At 42.6% G+C, this 22,575-nt stretch overlaps 1 protein-coding gene across 2 annotated transcripts in view; it reads left to right on the top strand.

The window, feature by feature from the left end:
* CHST9 (carbohydrate sulfotransferase 9) overlaps window positions 1-22,021 on the top strand; it is a 97,608-nt gene extending 75,587 nt beyond the window's left edge. Inside the window, exons 2-3 of one of the 2 annotated variants that reach the window (XM_009285631.2) lie at window positions 20,260-20,282; window positions 20,489-22,021. In XM_009285631.2, the coding sequence (XP_009283906.1) occupies window positions 20,570-21,586 (1,017 nt within the window). In that variant the 5' untranslated portion in view covers window positions 20,260-20,282; window positions 20,489-20,569 and the 3' untranslated portion in view covers window positions 21,587-22,021. The remainder of the gene's footprint in view (window positions 1-20,259; window positions 20,283-20,488) is intronic. The other variant, XM_009285629.2, reaches the window with a different exon arrangement.
* The last annotated feature ends 554 nt before the right edge of the window (window positions 22,022-22,575 follow it).

Here is a 22,575-nt window from a genome sequence, read left to right on the forward strand (position 1 = left end):
AGTTGTGGATGCCCCATCCCTGGAAGTGTTCAAGGCCAGGTTGGACGGGGCTTTGAGCAACCTGGTCGAGTGGAAGGTGTCCCTGCCCATGGCAGGGGGGGTAGAACTAGATGATCTTTAAGGTCCCTTCCAACCCAAACCATTCTATGATGTCAGACAACTGCCTGGCTCTGCAGATGTGTCAAATTCACAAGAGTAGCCATCGTTTTTATTTAAAACTAAGATTTGCCATTTAAGAAATTTAGTTCATCTACACTTCTCAATGTGTTGATGGTGAGGACAAAGCCTAGAGGTAATTTGTTCATTGGTATCAAATTTTGTAGCACAGAATTATGCTTTTTTTAAAAAAAAAGTAGTTTTTCTCCTGTTTGCTAGTATTCCTTTTAAAAAACAGAAAGCTATTAATATGCAATACATGCACAGCACATGTAAGTGGTGTCTTTCAATGTTGTTTAGGTTTTCATTTCTGCCATGAATTTTCATTGAGGCTTCACTAAACTGACATTGCTTGTGGAGGCGTATTCTGTCTTTATTACTGTATCAGTTAGGAGTAATTATTTAGAAAAAAAACTTTATATATTGCAACTTAGCATTTCAGCATCAGGAAAAGGATATAGGAACTATAGTGAAAAAAAATTTGCCCTAACCAGAAAGAGAGGAGGAAACCCAGAGTTTACTTTCCTAAATTACATGCTCTTCTGGATTGAAAGGACCTGACTTGTACAGAAGCATTGTGTTGCTTCTCATTCTCGGCTTCTTGTCCACTTACTGAATGCTGTTATCCAGATGGCATATAAATGGGTATCTGAATTGTTCATGAGATTATTTTGAAATGTCACTTAAAAAGCAGTCATTAAAATGTTTGTATTCCAGCAATTGCCCTCCCTTAAGTAGTCTTCCTTCCAAGCTATAAATTGAGACATTGGCATTATTACATCACTGTTATCTGTGAATTGATCATCTAGATGGAGGACTAACCCGCTAGGTGACTGACCACCTAAGGCAGCCTGGTTTGTGTCTAACAGCATTTCCACTGCTGTGGCAGAGCACGGCACGGATGCCACGGTGTCACTTCCAGTGGCCTGAAGTGGCTGGCACCACTCCTGACCGAGTAAGCTCTTGCGGGTCTGGAAGCTTATGAGAAGCCTGGTTCTGAGACACCAAATAAGAGCCAGAGTTTTTTTCCATCAGAGTTGTTACAACCTTCCTATTATCTTGAGTAGTTGATAGGTGAATATATTTAGTCCAGAATATGGCATTACATAAGCAAAGGAAAATCTTCACTTTTTCTAAGTAAGTGTAGAAATGTTTTGAAACTTAATGGAAGTTCTGTGCTTTGACTGAGAGTTTATATCCTAAAACAAGCCTAATTAACTTTTAAAAACTAAACTGCATTTGAAAATTAGCCTGAAATGTCTTGCAAAACCACTTTTGGGAGTCCTTATTGGCCAGAAGGGGGGGCAGTTGTATTTTTAAAACACAACTTGAGGCTACATTGACAGGGCTGTGAACGTCTGATTGGAGACCTAATTCTGCACACTTTCTGTGTTCTCCTGTTTGCTAGTATTCCTTTTAAAAAACAGAAAGCTATTAATATGCAATACATGCACAGCACATGTAAGTGGTGTCTTTCAATGTTGTTTAGGTTTTCATTTCTGCCATGAATTTTCATTGAGGCTTCACTAAACTGACATTGCTTGTGGAGGCGTATTCTGTCTTTATTACTGTATCAGTTAGGAGTAATTATTTAGAAAAAAAACTTTGTATATTGCAACTTAGCATTTCAGCATCAGGAAAAGGATATAGGAACTATAGTGAAAAAAAATTTGCCCTAACCAGAAAGAGAGGAGGAAACCCAGAGTTTACTTTCCTAAATTACATGCTCTTCTGGATTGAAAGGACCTGACTTGTACAGAAGCATTGTGTTGCTTCTCATTCTCGGCTTCTTGTCCACTTACTGAATGCTGTTATCCAGATGGCATATAAATGGGTATCTGAATTGTTCATGAGATTATTTTGAAATGTCACTTAAAAAGCAGTCATTAAAATGTTTGTATTCCAGCAATTGCCCTCCCTTAAGTAGTCTTCCTTCCAAGCTATAAATTGAGACATTGGCATTATTACATCACTGTTATCTGTGAATTGATCATCTAGATGGAGGACTAACCCGCTAGGTGACTGACCACCTAAGGCAGCCTGGTTTGTGTCTAACAGCATTTCCACTGCTGTGGCAGAGCACGGCACGGATGCCACGGTGTCACTTCCAGTGGCCTGAAGTGGCTGGCACCACTCCTGACCGAGTAAGCTCTTGCGGGTCTGGAAGCTTATGAGAAGCCTGGTTCTGAGACACCAAATAAGAGCCAGAGTTTTTTTCCATCAGAGTTGTTACAACCTTCCTATTATCTTGAGTAGTTGATAGGTGAATATATTTAGTCCAGAATATGGCATTACATAAGCAAAGGAAAATCTTCACTTTTTCTAAGTAAGTGTAGAAATGTTTTGAAACTTAATGGAAGTTCTGTGCTTTGACTGAGAGTTTATATCCTAAAACAAGCCTAATTAACTTTTAAAAACTAAACTGCATTTGAAAATTAGCCTGAAATGTCTTGCAAAACCACTTTTGGGAGTCCTTATTGGCCAGAAGGGGGGGCAGTTGTATTTTTAAAACACAACTTGAGGCTACATTGACAGGGCTGTGAACGTCTGATTGGAGACCTAATTCTGCACACTTTCTGTGTGACAAAATCAGCTCTGTGGATGACATTGCCCTTTTCTGAGGAAGAGTGTATTGTGATAAAAAGGACATTTGTCACAGCTGCAAAAGGTGGATTAGGTAACCCTACTTTATATATCCAGTCTTGGTTTTTTCCTGCATGCCACTGCCTTGCCCTCCTCAAATTGCTCACCTGTTCTGTCTCTTTGCAGTTAACTTAAGACATCTAATTTTGCAGCAAAATTGCATTGTCTTGATATGTGAAAGTGTTTCTAAATAAAGCTGTAAAAAGCTCATTTGGGGACAAATGGTAGACACTCACTTTTAAATGGATACTGATGAAGCTGGTGATGGCCCATTCCATACTAACTTCCTTTGGACCTCCAAGAAGTGGAAGAATGTTTCAAATTAGAAATCAATTTCATTTTCAAGTCTATCATTTAGGGCGCATTGCAGAGGCACTGCATATTTGATTTGTAGTAATATTACTTCAATAAAAAGATTTGAACTGGGGTTGATCCTAATGGAATATCTCCCATAGAAGGATTCTGTTTATTTTCAATACTGAACTTGAAATTTTATGTGCAGGATAAGATACTTATCTGGCTTAAGATCCTGTGGTCCCCTTTAAATCAGTGCAGCAACACTGAGTTAAACTGTCTGCCAGAAATTTAAGTGAGGGAGAAGTGGCTCTGCAGAAGATGAATGATGTTACAACTTGGCAGGAGCAGGAGTGCAAAGGGGCAAAGAGCAGGAAATGTCTTGTTGAGAGGTGACTGAAACAGAGAGGAGATGGGGAAATGATAAGGCTGCTGTCCTGGTGATCTCCTGCTAGGTAACCCCCTCACTATCTGTGGGGATCTGGGACCTCTCACATCTTGGAGACCACTTTTGTTTCTGTGTGGTTCTTAGCTCTTTCTAAAGCCTAAGCAAAGTTTGGTGAAATATAACATAGATAAAACACCAAGGTAGTATCTGCTTCCAAAAACCTTTGACTACAGTTATCATCTTCACTGGCTCTTGTTCCCTTTGATCATAAGGCATTTGCTGGTTTTCCTTTAGCACCTTTTTTGTCATTTATGTATATAGGTATGCACGTTTGTTTAACAACAGCAGTCATCTACCACTCTGCCTGAGCAGAGACATCCAGAAATGGTATGCACTCTGCTTTTCAATACCTGTTTTTAACTACCTTTGCAACTTCAGGGTAAATCCTGGCACCGATATACAGCCTGATTAGCTGTAGCATGTTAACTACTGCTAAGGGAAATGCAAGGAAACAAGAACAAACCTTGTGCTTCTAACTGTGTAACAGTCTTGGCTAAAAACCACATTACAGACCACCAATCAAAATGTGTCTGAAGGCAGTCCTTTATGTTTCATCCTTACCACTCAGATTTGTCTGTGTTGTGGTCTTAATGTATACTCCTACATGTGGTTTTGCCCAGTGCCTCTCAGAAGCTCCGAAGGACTAACGAGAACATGTGTACTTGCATTTAGAAGCTGAAGTTGTTTGCACAGTCAGACTTCTGGGTTAAAATCCCAGCTGTGTTTGAGCTCAAACTTGAGCCTGTCCCTTCTGCAGTGAAGCTGCAGGTTGGGTCAGGAGGCTGATGAGAGTGCTCCACAGTATCTGTCCCACTGTTCTGTCCCTGAGGAGCTCTTTCCTCAAGGCAGGCTCTCTTGCAGTGGCATATCCAACTCTTAGTCTTTTAACATGTCTGTCAGGGAGCATTTCCCTTTCTGCACATGGGGTTGGGAAAACAGTAACATAGAAAGGACTGTGATGAAGCAGTGTACTTGCTAGAGCTAGGCTTGGACCAGGGATAACTGCAGCTCTGATGTACTGTCAGTGTGTATACACCTTCTGCCAAAATAAAGAGGTGAAAGAAAACTCAAACCTCTATTAAATGACAATGTAAGTTTGTTGCACAGACCATGTTGGGGAATGACGTACAACCTGAAGGATGCTTCAGGTACACATATGGTGTAATAAACCTATATTAATATGAGCAAAAACTTCACAGTTCAGTCTAAACTCCTTGGTTTTCCTTGTGCACTGCTGTAGTTTACTTCAATAGTCTCCTCTATCCCCTTCATCCTCTCACATGACCTAGCTAGGAAAAGTTCAGTCCATGTATGCCATCTTCCAAGTGCTGCTACTCTGAGGTTATCTAATAGGCATGTCCCTTGCTCCTATATTCCCAGTTTGGGTTCATATTCCTCAGTGTTACTTACTTCGTTCCCCCCAAATTAGGAGTTTGAAAATCTTCAAGAGAGCAAATGCATTTAGCCCACTTAACAAACTGAGCTACTATTTCACTTTCATGTGCTTCATAGAATCACATATTGGTTGAGGTTGGAAGGCACCTCTGGAGGTCATCTAATCTAACCCCCTTAACTCAAAGCAGGGTCAGCTAGAGCAGGTTGCCCAGGGCCATGTCCAGCTGGATTTTGAGTACCTCCAAGAATGGAGACTCCACAACCTCTGGGCAACCTGTTCCAGTGCTCAATACTCACACAGTAGAATGTGTGAGCATTAGATGGAATTCCTTGTGTTTCAGTTAGTGCCCACTGCCTCTTGTCCTGTCACTGGACACCACTGAGAGGAGTCTGGCTCCATCTTCTTTACTCCCCCCACCTCCCCCTATCAGGTATTTATATACATTGATAAGATCCCCCTGAGCCTTCTCTTCTCCAGGCTGAACAGTACCGGCTCTCTTGGCCACTGCTTGTATGTCAGATGATCCTATCCCTTAAATATCTTTCTGGCCCTTCACTGGACTCACTCCAGTATGTTGTCGTGGTTTAACCCCAGCCAGCAACTAAGCCCCACACAGCTGCTCGCTCACTACCCCCCGGTGGGATGGGGGAGAGAATCGGAAGGGTAAAAGTGAGAAAACTTGCGGGTTGAGATAAGGACAGTTAAATAAGTAAAGCAAAAGCCGTGCACACAAGCAAAGCAAAACAAGGAATTCATTCACCACTTCCCATCGGCAGGCAGGTGTTCAGCCATCTCCAGGAAAACAGGGCTTCATCATGCGTAACAGTTACTTGGGAAGACAAAACACCATCGCTCCGAACATCCCCCCCTTCCTTCTTCTTCCCCCAGCTTTATATGCTAAGCATGACATCATATGGTATGGAATATCCCTTTGAAGCACTGCTCAGCAGTAACTAAAACATCCCTGTGTTATCAACACTGTTTCCAGCACAAATCCAAAACATGGCCCCATACTAGCTACTAGGAAGAAAATTAATTCTATCCCAGCCAAAACCAGCACATACGTCTATGTCCATTTATACACTGGACTCATTCTAGTATGTCCATGTCTCCTGTACTGGGAAGCCCAGAACTGGACATAGCAGTCCCAGTGTGTCTCACCAGGGCTGAGCAAAGGTGAAGGATCACCTTTCCTGATCTGCTGGAAATGCTCTGCCTAATGGAGCTCAGGAGGCTATTGGTCTTTTTTGCCATGAGGGCACATTGCTGGCTCACAGTCAGCTTGTTCTCCAGGACTCGCAGGTCCTTTCCTACGAAGCTGCTTTCCAGCTGTCCAGCCCCCAGTCTGTACTGGTGCCTGGGGTTGTTCTTCCCTAGGAGCAGGACTTTGCATTCCCCTTTGTCAAATTTCATGAAGTTCCAGTTTGCTGATTTCTCAAGTCTGTTGAGGTCCCTCTGAATGGCAGCATAACCCTCTGGTGTTTCAGCCACTCCTCCCAGTTTTGTATTGTCTGCAAACTTGGTGAGGGTACACTCTGTCCCATCATCCAGGTCAGTAATGAACATGTGAAACAGTTTTCGACCCACCATCGACCCTGGGGCACTAGTGATTGGCCTCCAGCTGGGTTTTGTGCACAACCATTTGAGCCTAAGCAGTTCAGCCAGTTTTCAGTCCAACTCACTGATCGCTTATCTAGCCTGTACTTCATGAGGACATTATGGGAGACAGTGCCAAAAGCCTTACTAAATTTGAGATAAACAACATCCAGTACTCTCCCCTCACCCACTGAGCCAGTCGTCTCATCGTACAGGGCTATCAGACTGGTCAGGCATGATTTCCCCTTCATAAATCTATGCAGCACGAAGTCCAGCTGGAGGCCAGTCACTAGTGGAGTACCCCAGGGGTCACAGCTGAATAAAATACTGTTTAACTTCTTCATTACATACCAGGATGATGGGACGAAGTGTACCCTCAGCAAGTTGTCAGAGGATACAAAACTGGGAGGAGTAGTTGAGACACCAGATGGGTGTGCCACCATTCAGAGGGACCTCAACAGGGTGGACAAATGGACAAACAGGAACCTCATGAAGTTCAGCAAAGTGAAATGCACCTGGGGAGGAATAATCCCCTGCTCCATTATGCTCCCAGGAATTGAGGTGAAGCTGACCCGCCTGTAGTTTCCTCGATGCTCCTACTAGCCCTCCTTGAAGACAGGAGTGACATTTGCTTTCTTCCAGTCCTCAGGAACCTTCCCCCATCACCACGACCTTTCAAAGATAATCAAGAATAGGCTCACAGTGACATCCTCCAGCTCCCTCAGCACTCATGGGTGCATCCCATCAGGTCCTATGGACTTGTTTATGTCCCGTTTGTTTAAATATTCCCTAACCTGATCCTTTTCCACCAGGGGAAGTCTTCCTTGCTCCAGACCTTCCCATAGGTCTCAGGGGCATGGGATTGCTGAATGCCAGTCTTACTAGTAAAGACCAAGACAATGAAGGCGTCAAGTATCTCAGTCTTTTCAATGTCATCTATCACCAGGTTCCTACCCCATTCAACAGTGGGCCCACATTTTTCCTAGTCCGTCTTTTGCTGTGGATAGACCTGTGGAAGCCTTTTTTGTTGCCTTTCACATCCCTCCCAGGTGGGTTTTGGCTTTCCTAACCTCATTCCTGCATGATCAGACAATGTCTCTGTATTCCCCCAAGTCACCTGTCCCAGCTTCCACCTCTGGTATGCTTCCTTTTTATGTTTAGTTTTTTTCAGAAGCTCCTTTTTCACACATGCAGACCCCTGCTACCTTTGCTTGATTTCCTCCTCATGGGGATGAACAATTCTTGAGTTTGGAGGAGGTGATCCTTGAACTTCACCCAGATGTCCTGGACCCCTCTCCTCTCCAGGGCCGTATGCCGTGAGTTTCCTCTAAGCAGGTCCCTGAACATCCTAAAGTCTGCTCTCCTGAAGCCCAGGGTTGTGTTGCTGCTTTTTGCCTTGTTCCCTCTTTTCAGGATCCTGAACTCCACCTTCTCATGGCAACTGCCGTCACCTTGACCTTCACATCTCCGACCAGTCCTTCCATGTTTGTAAGTGTGAGGTCCAGCAGCCAACCTCTCATTGTTGGCTCTTTGATCACTTTTGTTAGGAATTTGTCATCAATGCACTCCCCAAACCTGGATTGCTTGTGCCTTGCTCTGCTGCTCCTCCGGCAGATATTGGGGTGGTTAAATTCCCCTGTGAAGACCAGAGTCTGCAAACGTGAGGCTTCTTTCAGTTGTCTGCAGAAGACCTCATCTACTACTTTTTCCTGATCAGGGGCTCTGTCACAGACACCCACCACAGTGTTAGTCATGTTAGTCTGCCCTCTAGGCATGACCCACAAGCTCTCCACTGACTCTCATCTATCCAAAGGCAGAGCTCCATGTGTCCCCACTGCTCTCTGACTGAAAAGGGTGACTCCCCACCTTGCTGTCCCAGCCTGCCCTTCCTGAAGAGCCTGTATCCATCCATGGCAGCTCTCCAGTCCTGTGAGCTGTCCCACCGCGTCTCTCTGATCCCAGTGAGACTGCATACAGACCTCTAATTCCTCCTGTTTGCTCCCTGTCCAGCGTGCAATAGTGTACAGGCACTGTGGAGAGGCACCCAGCCATGCTGGTTTCCCAGAGGAGGTATGAGAGCTTCCCCCATCATGCTGTCCTGTAGGTACTCACTTGTTTACATGCATGTGCTTGAGGTGGGCACCTCTGAGCCCTGTCTGGTTAATTATGAGATCCCTCCTGCTCCCCCTGCACATTCTGTTTACCAGTAAGCAGAAGTTGCATTTTTTAAAAATTAATTTTCCATTCATTATATGATATCTGATCAGATAGGAAAATTGGACAGGAAAAATTGTTCAGGTTTGCCCTACACATAAAATTTTCTTTCTTCCAGGCTGATCAGGGCTGCTCCTGATACCATCCTCTACCCCCTTCAAGTTCAGATAACGTAACAGTCCTTTACTGATTAAATAACATATAGTACCGAGATGGTGAATTGCAGAAAAATGCAGGAGGAAGTATTATTCCAATAAGAACAGCAGACACTTTTATTTGAGAACCTTTCCAGTATCCTTTTGGAGGAAACCTGTATCTCAGGCTGTATAGACAGGACATACTTGCAGTGTGTGAAGATAAAAATATCTTCAATTGTATGAAGAATGATTCTTCTTGTGAAAAAAACAAGCATTAGAGTATGCAACAGACTAAGACGACTGGATGTTCCAACAGAATTATTGAAAGAATTGGTGTGAGGTTTGAGCAATGAAAGGCAGTACGGGCTGGGAAGTTGGGTTGCAATCCTGATTCTCAGATTTCTGAGTGTCCCTTCTCACTCTGTAAAATGGCAAGGGTTTTCTACCAGTGTTAATCAGAAATTAGGAATCACAATATTCACATGGGGTAGGCAATTATTATCTTTCCTTGTTTTGCAGACATGGAAAAATGAAGTGTGAAGGTCAAGGGACTTCCTCAAAGTTACAAAACCAAACACTGTGGTTCTGGCCGGTGCGCCTACCCTTAACCACAGCGCCGTTCTTTCTCATTATTCCTCTGCTTCAAGGAGGGATGGTGCTTGAACTAGTTAGTGTTTGGATGGCACACTGATCGTCTGTGGCACTGCTTGCAGATTAATGCATACCAAGTGGATAGTTATACAAAAAAACTGCTACAGAATAAACTGGGGTATTTTCTTTTGTCTGTGATAAATATGAGTTGGCCCCTTTCAGTGAAAATAGGGTATGCTACCTTTCAGTGACTGCGAGGAGGGAGTGTGCGGTGTATAATCCCCTTTGTAAATTCACAGCCTATTTTGTCCCGCAGTAATTTATGAATGCAATCAATTCTCAAGTATTAATATTTTTTTGTAAAATTGAACACATGAATTTGTTTAAAAGTGTATGAATATAGGCAAACACAGATTTGAGATATTTGCCAACCTAGAGTGCATTATGCATTTCTACTTATTTTTTATTTACCAATAAAGTCATCTAATTTGAATTAAATGCTAATTGTGATTGAGGGGAAAATGCTTTGAGACCTCTAGAGATCATACTGTCTCTTCCAAAGCAGTTTGGGGGAAATTGAATTCTTCATGCCTGAATATACATTAATATTCTTCAGCTGAACCTAGTTTCATTTGAAACTTTTCTTACTATTTCTAAAAGAGCAAGATGTCTCATTTATGCTGGAAGATAAGTGTGTTTACCTGCAGACAAGATAGAAATGGATTCTGTTTACCAGCAAAAAATCCCTGTGGATCTTACTATAGCCACTAATGTGAGAAATACTGCCATGTATGCAGACACGCAGCATTACGTTACAGGCCTCCCTTCTCAAAGGGGATGGTGGGTTTTGTGGGGAAAGAGTACAGTTGTTTATCATCCTCATTTTTACATTTTGCTGGCTGTAAATGCCCTGGGTGTCCTAGGGAGACGTGTCCAGTCACATTGCCAGGCCATCTCCCTCTCAGTCCTCCTGCAGTAACATTTGAAGCCAGGGACAATTTTAGCCAATTTTGACACAGTTATAAGAGAAGAGCTCGCCGATGTGAAGAGTGGTGGCTGGTCAGAGGGGAAATTTTGTCCTTGCTGGGGAAAAGGCAGTCATTGGTATCCCAGCTCCATATCCATTTCAGGAGAGGGCAGAGGGCTGACGAGTGAGCACGAATGCAGGTGGTGAGCCACCGCATTGCCCACTGCTGCCAGTTGGGTACGGGCAGGGACTGGAAGTGCTGGCCAGGGAGAGATGGGATGGGGAAACATGATTGAAACTCCTCCAAAACTAGGCTACCACTTGTGTCGCTGCTTGTAAGAACATCTTGTTGAACAGCTTGTTTGTAGCTCGACGTTTGCAGCTGAAGTAATTCCTTTAAAGTAATTGAGGAAAGGATTTGGTACCCAACTCTAAACCTTTTGGGATTAGAATCGCATTGTTTCCCCATGTAACACATGCTCTTTGCCTCGTTTTTGTTCCAAATATCTTAATGGGCATCCAAACTCCACATTTGGCTACTCAGAACAAACATCTAAGCAACTATTTAAGTAGCTATATCTTCATTGTAGTTCAGGGGGGGCAGGTTTGGAAGGAAACCAAAGTGCCTAAATTCAACTCAAGTCCAGATCTGCAACACCCTCTGCTCATTCATCACCTCACAGAGGAGGCAGCTGAGCCTCGTAGGCTTGTTCCTCTGCAGGTACAGGTGTGCCCCAGTGTTGGCAGGACTGATCCAACCCAGGCACTTCTTACCTCAGTGTAGTGGGAACCCAGAAACGGCCATCTCACCAGGAAAGTTCACACCTGCCAGATTGGACCCCATGAGGTAGAGGTATGCCGGGCGGTCTTCTTAACGTGGTGTTGGGAGATCTGTGAAAAATAAGTCAGTGATTCCCCGAAATAGGGAAGTCCAGGTTCATTTTCTTCTTCTGCCCAAGCAGATTCAGGCCTACAACTTCTGCTACCTGTAAGACCCGTGTTATATCCCTCCTGTATATAAAAGTGAACTAGAGAGAGAGAGGCTCATCCGATGTCTGGTGGTTACAGCACTCCCTGCAAAATGGGACCCAGGGTTTCAGTCCCAGCATGCAGGGTTAGTTAACCTCCAGGGTTAATCCCCAGCAGTTAGATCACCCTCCTGGGAAACACGTCTACTCATGCAGACGGGGCAACGGGGACCAAGTCTCCCCTGTGCAGGGTGGGTGTTGATCAGCAAGTGCCAAGCCATGGTCCCTAATACCTCTGGATAAAAAGATGTTGGCGTCTAGCCTCAGGCATCAGCCCTTGTCTTTAGAGAGGAAAACAGATGTTGTTTAAAATATGAAATGTGCTCAAAAATGCCTTCCTGGCTTGAGTTGTGAACATGCAAGAGGCATTATTTATTTTCTTCTTCATAAAATGACTGTGTATATGAATTGCCATGCACTTGGAAGTAACGATTTTGAGAATTGCATGTGTCAACAGAGGGAACTGTTTAGGTTCTTTGACTTACTTCTGTGCTTTAACTTATGAAAAAGTAGGCACGTTAACATTATTTAATGAACTCAAATAAGAGACCAATATGTAATATATAGAGATTACCTGAAAGTGTCATCTTCAGATTTAAACTCCCTGTATACGTATAGTAAACCTACCAGTCAGTGGAACCCGAGAGTCTTTTTCTAATATTCTTCTTCATAAAATGAGTATTGCATGCTTAGTTTGAGTCCATTTTGAATTTTAGGTTGTTTAAGCTGCTTTACTATGACATTGTTCTGTACAGAAATAAGAGTGAGTGCTAATTAAGATTTCTGGCCACTGACTGCAGTAACTGACTTAGGTTTTATTAACGGAGTATATACAGAGGAAGAGGACTGAGCTCAGAACTAAATGCTGTTTGAGCATACTGGTTTACCTGTACCCAAAACGAGTGCGACTGCATAGGAAGGAGGTTGGGCTAAATATGGCCAAGTGTTTGGTCCACGATCTGAAAGTTGCCTTTTATTAACAGTGCATCCGAGCTACACATCTAGAGACAAGCACTCCGTGCAAACTGGATGCAGGCTCTGTCCAAACACAAGCTGTCTGGGCTGCAATGGCTCTGTGCTTATTTACAAGTCTGTAAGTTATACTGCAAAGAACCAGCCCCATGAAACTGTTGTCAGAAAGCTAGAGAAGCAGCATCAGCATCGCACTACCCAGAAGCCAATTTATCATTACCATCGATCGACCTTGACAATGATTTCTTTATTAGTAATAAGGGGGTGGGGTACTTGTTTTTATTTTCAGTGCTTGGTTGCAGTTATCTTGGTGAATCTTTAATCTGTCACGCAAATTTACATGTTACTTAGTTTCTGATAAGAATAGCTACTTTATTGGTACCTTTTCTATTAACTGTGCCTTGATCTTTCTTATCCTTCCCATTCTGAGCATGTTTTGGAGAAACCAAATATTTTGACTGTGAGGGCAGAAACAGGAGGGAGTTAATTCCAGATTTGAACAAGAATTGGCAAGTAAAATTAGAGATTAATTTCCTACATCCAGGTTGCTGACCATATGAATCAGCTTGTGGAAGTGGCTTGTGCAGACTGTCTTGGCTCATTAGCATGGGTGACTTCGTGCTTTCTGTACATGAAGGCAGGGGGCAGGGAGAGGAGGGGAGCCCTGTGCAAAGCCAGGAGTCGTGTATCTGTGAGGGTCTCAGGCAAAGACAAATGGGTTCCTCCTGTCCCCTCATTAAATGGGGGTGGAACTACTACTATAATCCTGGTAATGCTACTGTTACCTTACCCCATTGGGCCTCTCCACTTTCCCTATTGCCTGTGGGCCTGGGTTGTTCTCTTCCAAAACCAGCTCTGGACTGGTGTTCTCCTTTCAAATTTTTCCACACCAGCTCATTCACTGACACTTGGCCACACTGCATTAAAAAAAAAAAATCTCTTTCCCTCTGCCCTTTCCTTCTTCACTTGCTTTGTCTGTGCCCTTGTCATAACTCCAAGTCTCACCCTGCAGTGAGATGCCGAACTTTCTGCTAACAGATTCAAGGGGCAATAGTCACTGATTCACAAAGCTGTGTTTTGAAAAGCAGTATTTAAAAAGACTGGTATCTGTTAATTAAAATTTACCTGCAGTATTTCTTCTTACGATGATCAGTTATTCTCATTGGCGTCTGGCTCGGTGTTCACAACCTAATTGTATTTCAGCTACAAACTGTAAAGTTTGCCTCTTGGTCTCTGCAGGAAGCTCTGAGCACCTCGTATACTCGTTTCTTTTTTCTTTTTTTTCCCCAGCTCGTTTAGTAATCTTAGAGATGCTTGGTACATGTGTTTTAGGGATACATATCTCATAGGAAAATGTGGTGTCTGTTACAGTAATGTTTTGCCTGTCAGGACTGATGGCTCCACATACAAAATATTCCTAGATCTTAATCCAGAGGAAAGATAAGCATGCTGCTATTTTGTGGGTTTTTTTAAAGCTTTAGGCGCAGAAAGAACTATGAAAATTCAAAGCACAGTTGTTTCATTCTTCCTCTTCCATAATGGAATTGTGCATGACCCACAAGGTATTTCTGACAGAAGTACCTCCGCTAAACTTGCAGTGTTCACAAGGAATACATATGTCAACTCCGGCTTGCGAGGAATGTAGCAGTGGTGATTTGCCCTTTTTTTTTTAAAGCTTTAGGCGCAGAAAGAACTATGAAAATTCAAAGCACAGTTGTTTCATTCTTCCTCTTCCATAATGGAATTGTGCATGACCCACAAGGTATTTCTGACAGAAGTACCTCCGCTAAACTTGCAGTGTTCACAAGGAATACATATGTCAACTCCGGCTTGCGAGGAATGTAGCAGTGGTGATTTGCCCTGAATAAATTAGATAAGCCAAAAATTCATTACTCCACTGGGAGGTGAGGGGTTAGTGGTGCCTATCTCTGAAGTAGCTGTTTTAAGCACAAGTGATGAATCAAGACGTTTACCTCCACTGCACAGAAGGTGAAGCACCTCATCAGCAAATACTTCCTGTCACTTGTGGCCAGCCTGGATAGTCTCTCCGTTGGGAGCTCCTGTAGGGATTTGTTTAGCTCACCAACATTACACTACACAGCTGCTATGATATGAGAAAGTTGTGAGCATATTTACATGTTAGCTCAGGTAGCATAGTAGTAGAGGAGTCTGGCCATTCTGAATTATGCTTTGCAAATAGTCTTCTAGCACAAAAAAAGTTAAGGATAATTCCTTCTTTTGGCAGGCTTAAGAAAACTTGCACATACATGTGTAAGTATAGTTCTACATGTTTTTACAGCTAAAGTGAGGTAGTAATAGCTCCAGGCTTCACTGGCTTGCTGAAGATAGGAGTCGTGCAAACTTTTCCTCATATTTCAACTGCTTATCAATTCTGAGCCATCTGCCACTATCGTGGACCTCTGCTGAAGAAATCCTTCTAACTGTGCCCAATTATGTGAAAAACTTGATACTTTAAACAAATGAGGTTTAGGCTTAAACTATATATTACCTTTTCAAAGACTCACATGTAACTACAATCCAAGTAAGAGGATGTTTGTTTTATAGCCCTCCAGTATTCAAGTTGCCTTCATCTAAATACCTAAATTAAGAGACTGATCTCCATGTGCTCCCTCATCAATACAGAACCAGAGAGTGAATCGGAAAATGAACCTTGTCTCAGAAGAGCCTTTCTCTGTCTGTTTTCTACAGAGAGATCCTAGGTAAACAAGTAAGGTCTTGAAATTATATGGTCATTATAATACAATCCTCACATAAGAAGCAATATGAAGAAATACATTTATACAGTGAAATAAAGTATCTAGTGCTCTCAGTTCATGCTGAACTTCAGCACTGCCGAACACATCTAGTACGAAAGGACTGGGATGTAAGCGAAGATACTATATACTCCAAGCATGTATTTCAAACTGCTATCATTTCATCATTGGGGGGCCTTTGCTGCTTCTACTAAGTAAGTTTCTGTGAGTATGTACTGCAGAACCACTGCCTGGGTTGATCAGAAAACACAAATGTTCTGTCCTTCTAAATAACGGGTTTTCATAAGTTTCATCTGCAAAAAAAATATTTCAACCTGTTCTTGTCTTGAGGAATTAAGTTTTTATCATCTTTGAATATCCATGTGTTTGCAGAGCACCCATATTAGCTATTTAGTATAATAGTGTTGAGAGGGTCCTCAGGGCACTCAAATCTGCAACAGTCAAGGACAAGCCACAGTAAAAAGCAGAGCACAGTAGGCTCCCAGGTGATTCATGCAGTTGCTCCGAAGAAGCATCTTAGAGGACTATTTCAGGAAGCATGTTTTAGGACAGAAGACATATTAGCTGATGTTGAGAACCAAACCATACATTACTAATACTTACAACGTAACTATCTGGCAGCACAGAAAAGCATGATAAGACGGAGTATTTCTTTCCTCCACTGTTCTTTGTCCTACGTTTTCTGTTGGGTTCACTTAATTTTATTATTCTTGTTAGTAAAAACGAAGATCCAGCACTAAAGCATTTAAGGAACACAGCACTGTCTGCACTGCAAGCCATTAAATCTTTGTAAATCAGCCCTGGAATATCATCCTTTCCAATACATCATTATCTTTTTGCATGGCGGGTTGCTCTAATTGCAAACTGTCTAGATGAAATCCCACCCGTGCATTGTAAAACCACCACAAAGCATAATTGGATGAGTCTTAACCGTTCTTGGCAGTAGTCAATCTCTTCTACCCCAGTGGCTTGTGAAGGTATTAAAGGAAAGGACAGCTTCAATGTGTGTAAAAGAAGGTATTGGCTACTTATTTTTACAGTGAGGAGAAATCCTTTTGTGGATGGGGAGGAGCGGGGAATCTCCAGCAATAAAAATGTCAAAAAAAATCCATGAACCCATTAATGACTCAAAAATGCCTTTTGTTTCAGCAGCTTTGCTGAGTTGCCTGCCAGTAGCCAAACACCACACTAACAATCTGTTAAATTCCTTTTTTCCTTGTATTTAAACTAATTTTCAAATCTGTCTTCAGTTCCTGCCTAGGTAAAGGGAGACAGAGGCATTGTGCATACTTTTCTAAATTGGACTCATGGCCATTTCTTAACTTCCTTTCAAATGTGTTAATGCAAACAGAGAACAAGGCACGCGGCATAATTATTGGCAAGGGTGCAACACTTCACTGGATTTTAATTCTCAGATGAAATGTACACAACCTGCTGCATAGGTTGTCAGCATGTCTCAAGGACAGCCTTGCATCTATCCAAGGTGACCGTGGAGTTCATCTCCCATGGCAGGCAGCTGGTTCCCAAACTTAGCAGCTCTTTGGAAGGCCATGAATGGCCATCCTACACTCGGACACTTGGCTCAAAGAGTTTAGTAAGGACTGTTTGCATGGGAAGATCTGAATCCAGAGTTAGTGACTGATATGGGATTACCTGCGTGCTGCCTGTTGTTGGCGTATGTTCAGGCGTTTTCCAAAATAATGGTGCTCAGCAGCTTGTGGGGTGGAGTGTTAGGAACGTAGATATAATGGACAAGGTTTTTTTAAAAAAGTGTTTATTGCTTTTGCAAGTTTCTTCTTTTCCTGTTCCCGCTGTAAAAAAAATCAACATAACATGGAGATGTTCAGATCTTTAAAGTGTCATAAAGTGGGCATTGAAAAGTCACTGGCACCAAGAGGAAGCCAAAGAAGGCACCTCACTTCGTGTAAGCCTACTATCATAAAACATTAAAGTCCTTTCAGAGTGTGTGGCTTTCAGCTCTCTCAGGCACATAAGAGTGGTAGCAGCTAAATATGCCTGACTGTCAAGTAGTTTTGCTTAAGAAATACGGCACTATGTGTTCAACGATTTCTGTTAGCTTCCCAAGAAAACTTTCTAGTTAAATATTTCTCATCAAAAGTAAAGCTTGATTCATCCCTTCATTCATCTCACCTTTACTAACTACTAACCTAGTTACTCAGGCAAATGTATAGGAAGGTTTGATCTCCTTTTTTTTTTGAGTTGGAAAACTTCTGTGGCAATGTAACAGCCATTTATGCCTGTGAAAATTATCACTATCCATTCCCATTTTTAGATAAAGGAAGTTACAGCCAGCATTTACTGCAAGCACACTATCCCTCGTGGAGCTTATAATAACATTTATTAGCCAATACTGTTGTATTCACTACGGGATATGTGTCTCAATGAGAAGGGGAAGTGGAGAGGGGAAGCAACTAATAGAATTTTACATATTTAGATAATTTTTTTGTCCTCAGAACTTCCCGTGTCATTGTTTTTCCCCTAGGTCTTTTTTTTTTTTCCCCCTTCTGTTTGGGGCTTTTTTTTCCTGATAGATTCTTTCTTCTTTTGCCTCATGTCGCTTGGAGGGAGCCCCTTTCAAGTGACTCCCACTGTGCATATGTTGTTCCTTTAGGGTGTTACCTGAGACTTCTCTGAATAGTTCTGCCCATCCTTCTCTGAAGTCTTTAATCCCATGAAAAATCCTTCAATAGTGGATCCTACAGCTGCATTCACAGTTTCTGAGACTAAAATGCAATCCTCTTCTGGTATCTCCTTGGGTTATCCCCTGAGGTTGGTCCTGGATCCCAGGCGGACTGTTTGAAATGGAACAAAATCAAGACCACACACCTTTCAGTCTGTCCTTTTGCCTCCTGGCCTGGTGGAACCGAGGCATCTTCCACTAGTTCAGGATGGCAGGCTGAATTCAGAAGGCTGAACTTTCCTCTGAAGTGTAGCGCTCATTTTAGTGGCTTTAGTTTGAAATTCAGATGGTTTAAGTGTCTTTGCACTGAAATATCGCCTGAAATAGACTGCTAAATTCAGATTACATGCCATAGGAAGTCATGAGGTACTGCTTCCCTCTCTTGAATTTTCTCTGCAATGGGGAACACCAGTACAGTCATGTATCACTGGAGACTGTCTTCTAAATTACAAAATTCCCCAGAGCTGCACCGATGAGTTTACAATTGTTGGTTACTTTAGCATTGTAGTATAACTTTATTCCTACTTCTGTTGAGCCTGGTATTGTGTGGTTGATTTCTGTGTATCACGTATTTTTCAGTTTCACCTTTTTAAGTTCCAGGTTTTCCTTTTAAAGTCAAAGCATTTAATTTATTTGTAAGTCTGTGGTTCTGCAGTAGCACTTGTAAGTTGCCATTCACTGTGATGCTGAAATTCCCATTAGGCTCATAGTCATCCCCTGTTTTACTACTAGTACTACCTTCTGTTATTACACGCTAACTATGCTCCTGAATTCTTTCCGTCCTAGGGCAGAAGGGATAAATCTCTAGGCACATGTGTTTCATTTGTTTTAAAGAATGAAATACTAGACAACAGAATTAAAAAAACCAAATTATTCTAGAAAAACTGACCACGTCAAACTGAAAGAATTCAAGTAGCCTTTTGCATCTCTGAAAACACCAACATGCCCTCTCTCACAGATGTGCAAGTCCTGCATGGCTCTGTTCTTTTATTTGCTTTCACCAATACAAAAATAATTTTACTCAGTTCAGTGAAAACAAAGACCTGATCATCAGTGGTTTGCAGCAATACAGAATAGCCTGATCCCCTGGTTTTGTTTTTGTCATTGGAAATTATTACACTGCAAGATAGGCTAACTTTTCTTGGAACTGCTTGTTTTTCCATAGGCTTTATTTCAAACTGGAATTCAAATTGTGTTCCATGCATTACCATTTATTACATTATTCCTCTGAATTTTTAACAGCCTTATTTGAGTCGGCCTATGAACTTTCCCATCCCCCCAAATCCACACTTATAGTCTGCCAGTCCACAAATCAAGTTTCCAGTAAATGTTTAATCGGTTTATGGCAGAAGAGTCTTTTTTTGTAGGTTTCCAAAAAAGTTAGACTTATGAAAGCAGTCAGGCAGTCTGTGCATGTGTGTCCATCTAACCATTTGGCTATCTGCTATTTGCAACAGGACGTTTAAAAACCTGTTGACCAGCATTCCCCCTCTCCAGAAGTGTAATGAAAATAGGCAGCTGTATGGATGTCCCAATGCAGCAGGCTTGCCTACTGACAGGAGAAAAAAACTACAAGCTTTAGTAGACACACAAGAATCCACTCAGGAATGAGAAAGCAGAAATACCCAAACTGCAAGAAACTTCAGTCAACTTGCATGATACAAGACCCTGAAGAATTTGACAGCAAAACACAGATCCGAGCTTTGCCATTTCTGCAGCTTGTGGATTGCATCGTGGCTGGGGACATTAAAAGAGATGTTTGGGAGGAAAGTCTCATCTTTTCACATTCTTTGCAGGGTCGCTAGTTGATGTTTAGTTAGTTGATGTCATTAATGTTGATGTTTAAATAAGTCAGATGGAATCGGCTCTAAAGGCACCTATTTTGCCTTACCGGCTGTGAAAGCAGCTAGCTCAGATTCAGGCATCTGTGTTGCAAACACCTCTATGTGCATGCAGTCCAACGCATCCCACTTCCATGATCTATCTGTAGGGGGACAGGAATAGGACCTTTTTGGAGGGAGGATTTCGTCTGTCACTACACGCCGCTCAAACCCACTGATGTCAGCTATTTAGGAGCCCTAGGTTCGTCCCCTACCACCACTGGGGGACAAGGTCTGCTCCAAGTCACAGAGGTGGAAGCAGATCCAGCAGCTGTTAGCGTGACTGTGCCAGTGCGCTCTGGAGAGCTGTTAGCGGCCGTGCAACTCAACCAGTGCTGTCGCGGGGGAAAATGTGTTCAGTAGAGAAAAGCACCTGGCCACTCCTACCAGGACTATCAGCCTCCCTGTGTGAACCTCTTCTGATTTCTTAAAAGGTGTGGCTTAAGCTATTTATTTTTGTAGGAAGACCTACGGTGCGCTAACAGGTAAGCTTTAGAAGCATCTATTTCAGTAATTAGCCCAGCTTGTTGTTAAATTACATGTATCGACCAAGTGGTTCAAAAGAGACTTTGTAGTACTAAATGTGGCTTGGTCGCGAGCATGCACCGCCATCCTTGCTGCTGTTGCAATGTGAATGGGCTGGGCTGGGCTGTCGCTGCATTGTAAGCTCTGCTCCTTTCCATGTTTGCAGGATTTCACACTCCCACCTCCGGGGACGCCGAGGAGAGCAGCGTGGAGCAGGAGCGCTCCTCCTGGCCTCACTAAGCATGAGATGGCCATCTCGGGTGGCAGGCACTGGTGGGGCAAGGCTGACCCTTTTGGTGTGGTGGCTGCCTCCGTGGTGAGCCAACTGTCTGACCAGCAGAAGGTGAGCGAGTCACCTCTTAGCCAGTTCAGAGGGGTGTATTTACCGCCTGCACTGCACCCTTTGAACAAGACGTTAGTCAAGGGTGGCAAGTGGAAGGATGTGGATAGCACCCAGGAAAAGCGCAGGTCCTTCCTGCATGACTTCTGTAAGAAATACAACAGCAGAAAGAAGCTGCGAACCCACCTCATGCACCTGGTGTCAAGAATTTACGTGGAGGACAGGCACAAGGTCCTGTACTGTGAAGTGCCAAAAGCAGGCTGCTCCAATTGGAAAAGGGTCCTCATGGTGCTCAATGGACTCGCCGCTTCAGCACAAAACATTTCCCATGACGATGTGCACTATGGAAAGCATCTAAGGAAACTGGACAGTTATGACCTAAAAGGGATATACACACGCTTGAACACGTACAGCAAGACTATATTTGTACGTGATCCTATGGAAAGACTGGTATCTGCCTTCAGGGATAAGTTTGAACATCCAAACAGCTATTACCATCCAGTATTTGGGAAGGCAATAATTAAGAAGTATAGACATAATGCAAATGAAGAGGCACTGAAAACAGGATCGGGAGTTAAGTTCAAGGAATTTATCCAATATTTGCTAGATTCCCATCGCCCAGTAGGAATGGACATTCATTGGGAGCAAGTCAGTAAGCTCTGCTATCCCTGCCTCATCAACTATGATTTTATAGGAAAGTTTGAAACCCTGGAAGAAGACGCCAATTACTTTTTGCAGCTGGTAGGTGCTCCAGCCGAGCTGAAGTTTCCTAAATTCAAAGACAGACATTCCTCTGATGAGAGAACAAGTGCAGAAGTAGTGAGGCAATACTTAAAGGAATTGTCTAAGGAGGAGAGACAACTGACCTACGACTTCTATTACTTGGATTACTTAATGTTCAATTATACATCACCAATTGTATAACACCAGAATAGCTTCAGGCTTCTATTAGATATTTATCATTTTGAGATTCAAAACAACTACTTTGATGTTAGCCCCGAAAGGAAACAAAGTTACTGCTAAGTGGAGTTGTCTTGACTTAGTGGGGATTTCATAAGCTAGAGTGACATCAATTGACATTAATTTATAGGAGAATGCACCAAAAAAATCCAGGGAAACAGCATAAATTGCACTAAAACGCCTGAAAAAGCTGCTTTTACCATTATGGATTATACTGTGGAAACAGTAGCGCAGCCAGCTGTTGCATTAGCTTACCTAATATTCTTTTAATAGTTTAAGAAAAAAGCATTCAGAGTAGCATGATTCTTTTTTGGTGTGTCTGCTTTAGAAATTGTTTTTGAAACTATTTTTGAATGTATTTTTTACTTTCTGTCACTTATTAATAAAGAAGCATTGGCTAATGTTCTAAAATGTTTGCAGCATTCTCAGTCGCAAGGCTTGGTTGTTTGATTACCATTAGACTGTAGCTGGTTTTAGACCTGTTTTTTATTGAAGGATGCTCTTGAATACAAATGGATAAAACTACAAATAACACAGCAGCTCAACTGTTGAGCAGAGTAAATTTGGGTAAGCCTGTGATCTGAAGGCCCAGTCCACTACCCCATTTTGATTGATGCACTAGAGTTGACAAACATGACCCTCCTTTCAGAGAACTGCCACATACATTAAAATTAACATTTTAATTTACAGTGGAGTCAACCACAGGATGCATACTGTGGTCCCAATATTCAAGATATTCTTCATCTTTGGTGATAGGGCAAAGTCTTAGGGTGGTAGCTATGGGACATTATAAGGTCTGTACTGAGAAGCGACTTCATTGCAACCGGTGTGACCACTCTTGGTCTGCCAGTGTCCGATCATCAGCCCGGCTCCCAGCAATTTATTACACAGAAGGTGTGTATGCCCACTGCCTCCCAAACCCATGGACTGGTTTTGTCCCCAGAGCTTCCTAA

The sequence above is a fragment of the Aptenodytes forsteri genome, unplaced genomic scaffold, assembly GCF_000699145.1.
Source record: "Aptenodytes forsteri isolate BGI_AS27 unplaced genomic scaffold, ASM69914v1 Scaffold23, whole genome shotgun sequence".
In the NCBI taxonomy this organism is placed as follows: Eukaryota; Metazoa; Chordata; class Aves; order Sphenisciformes; family Spheniscidae; genus Aptenodytes; species Aptenodytes forsteri.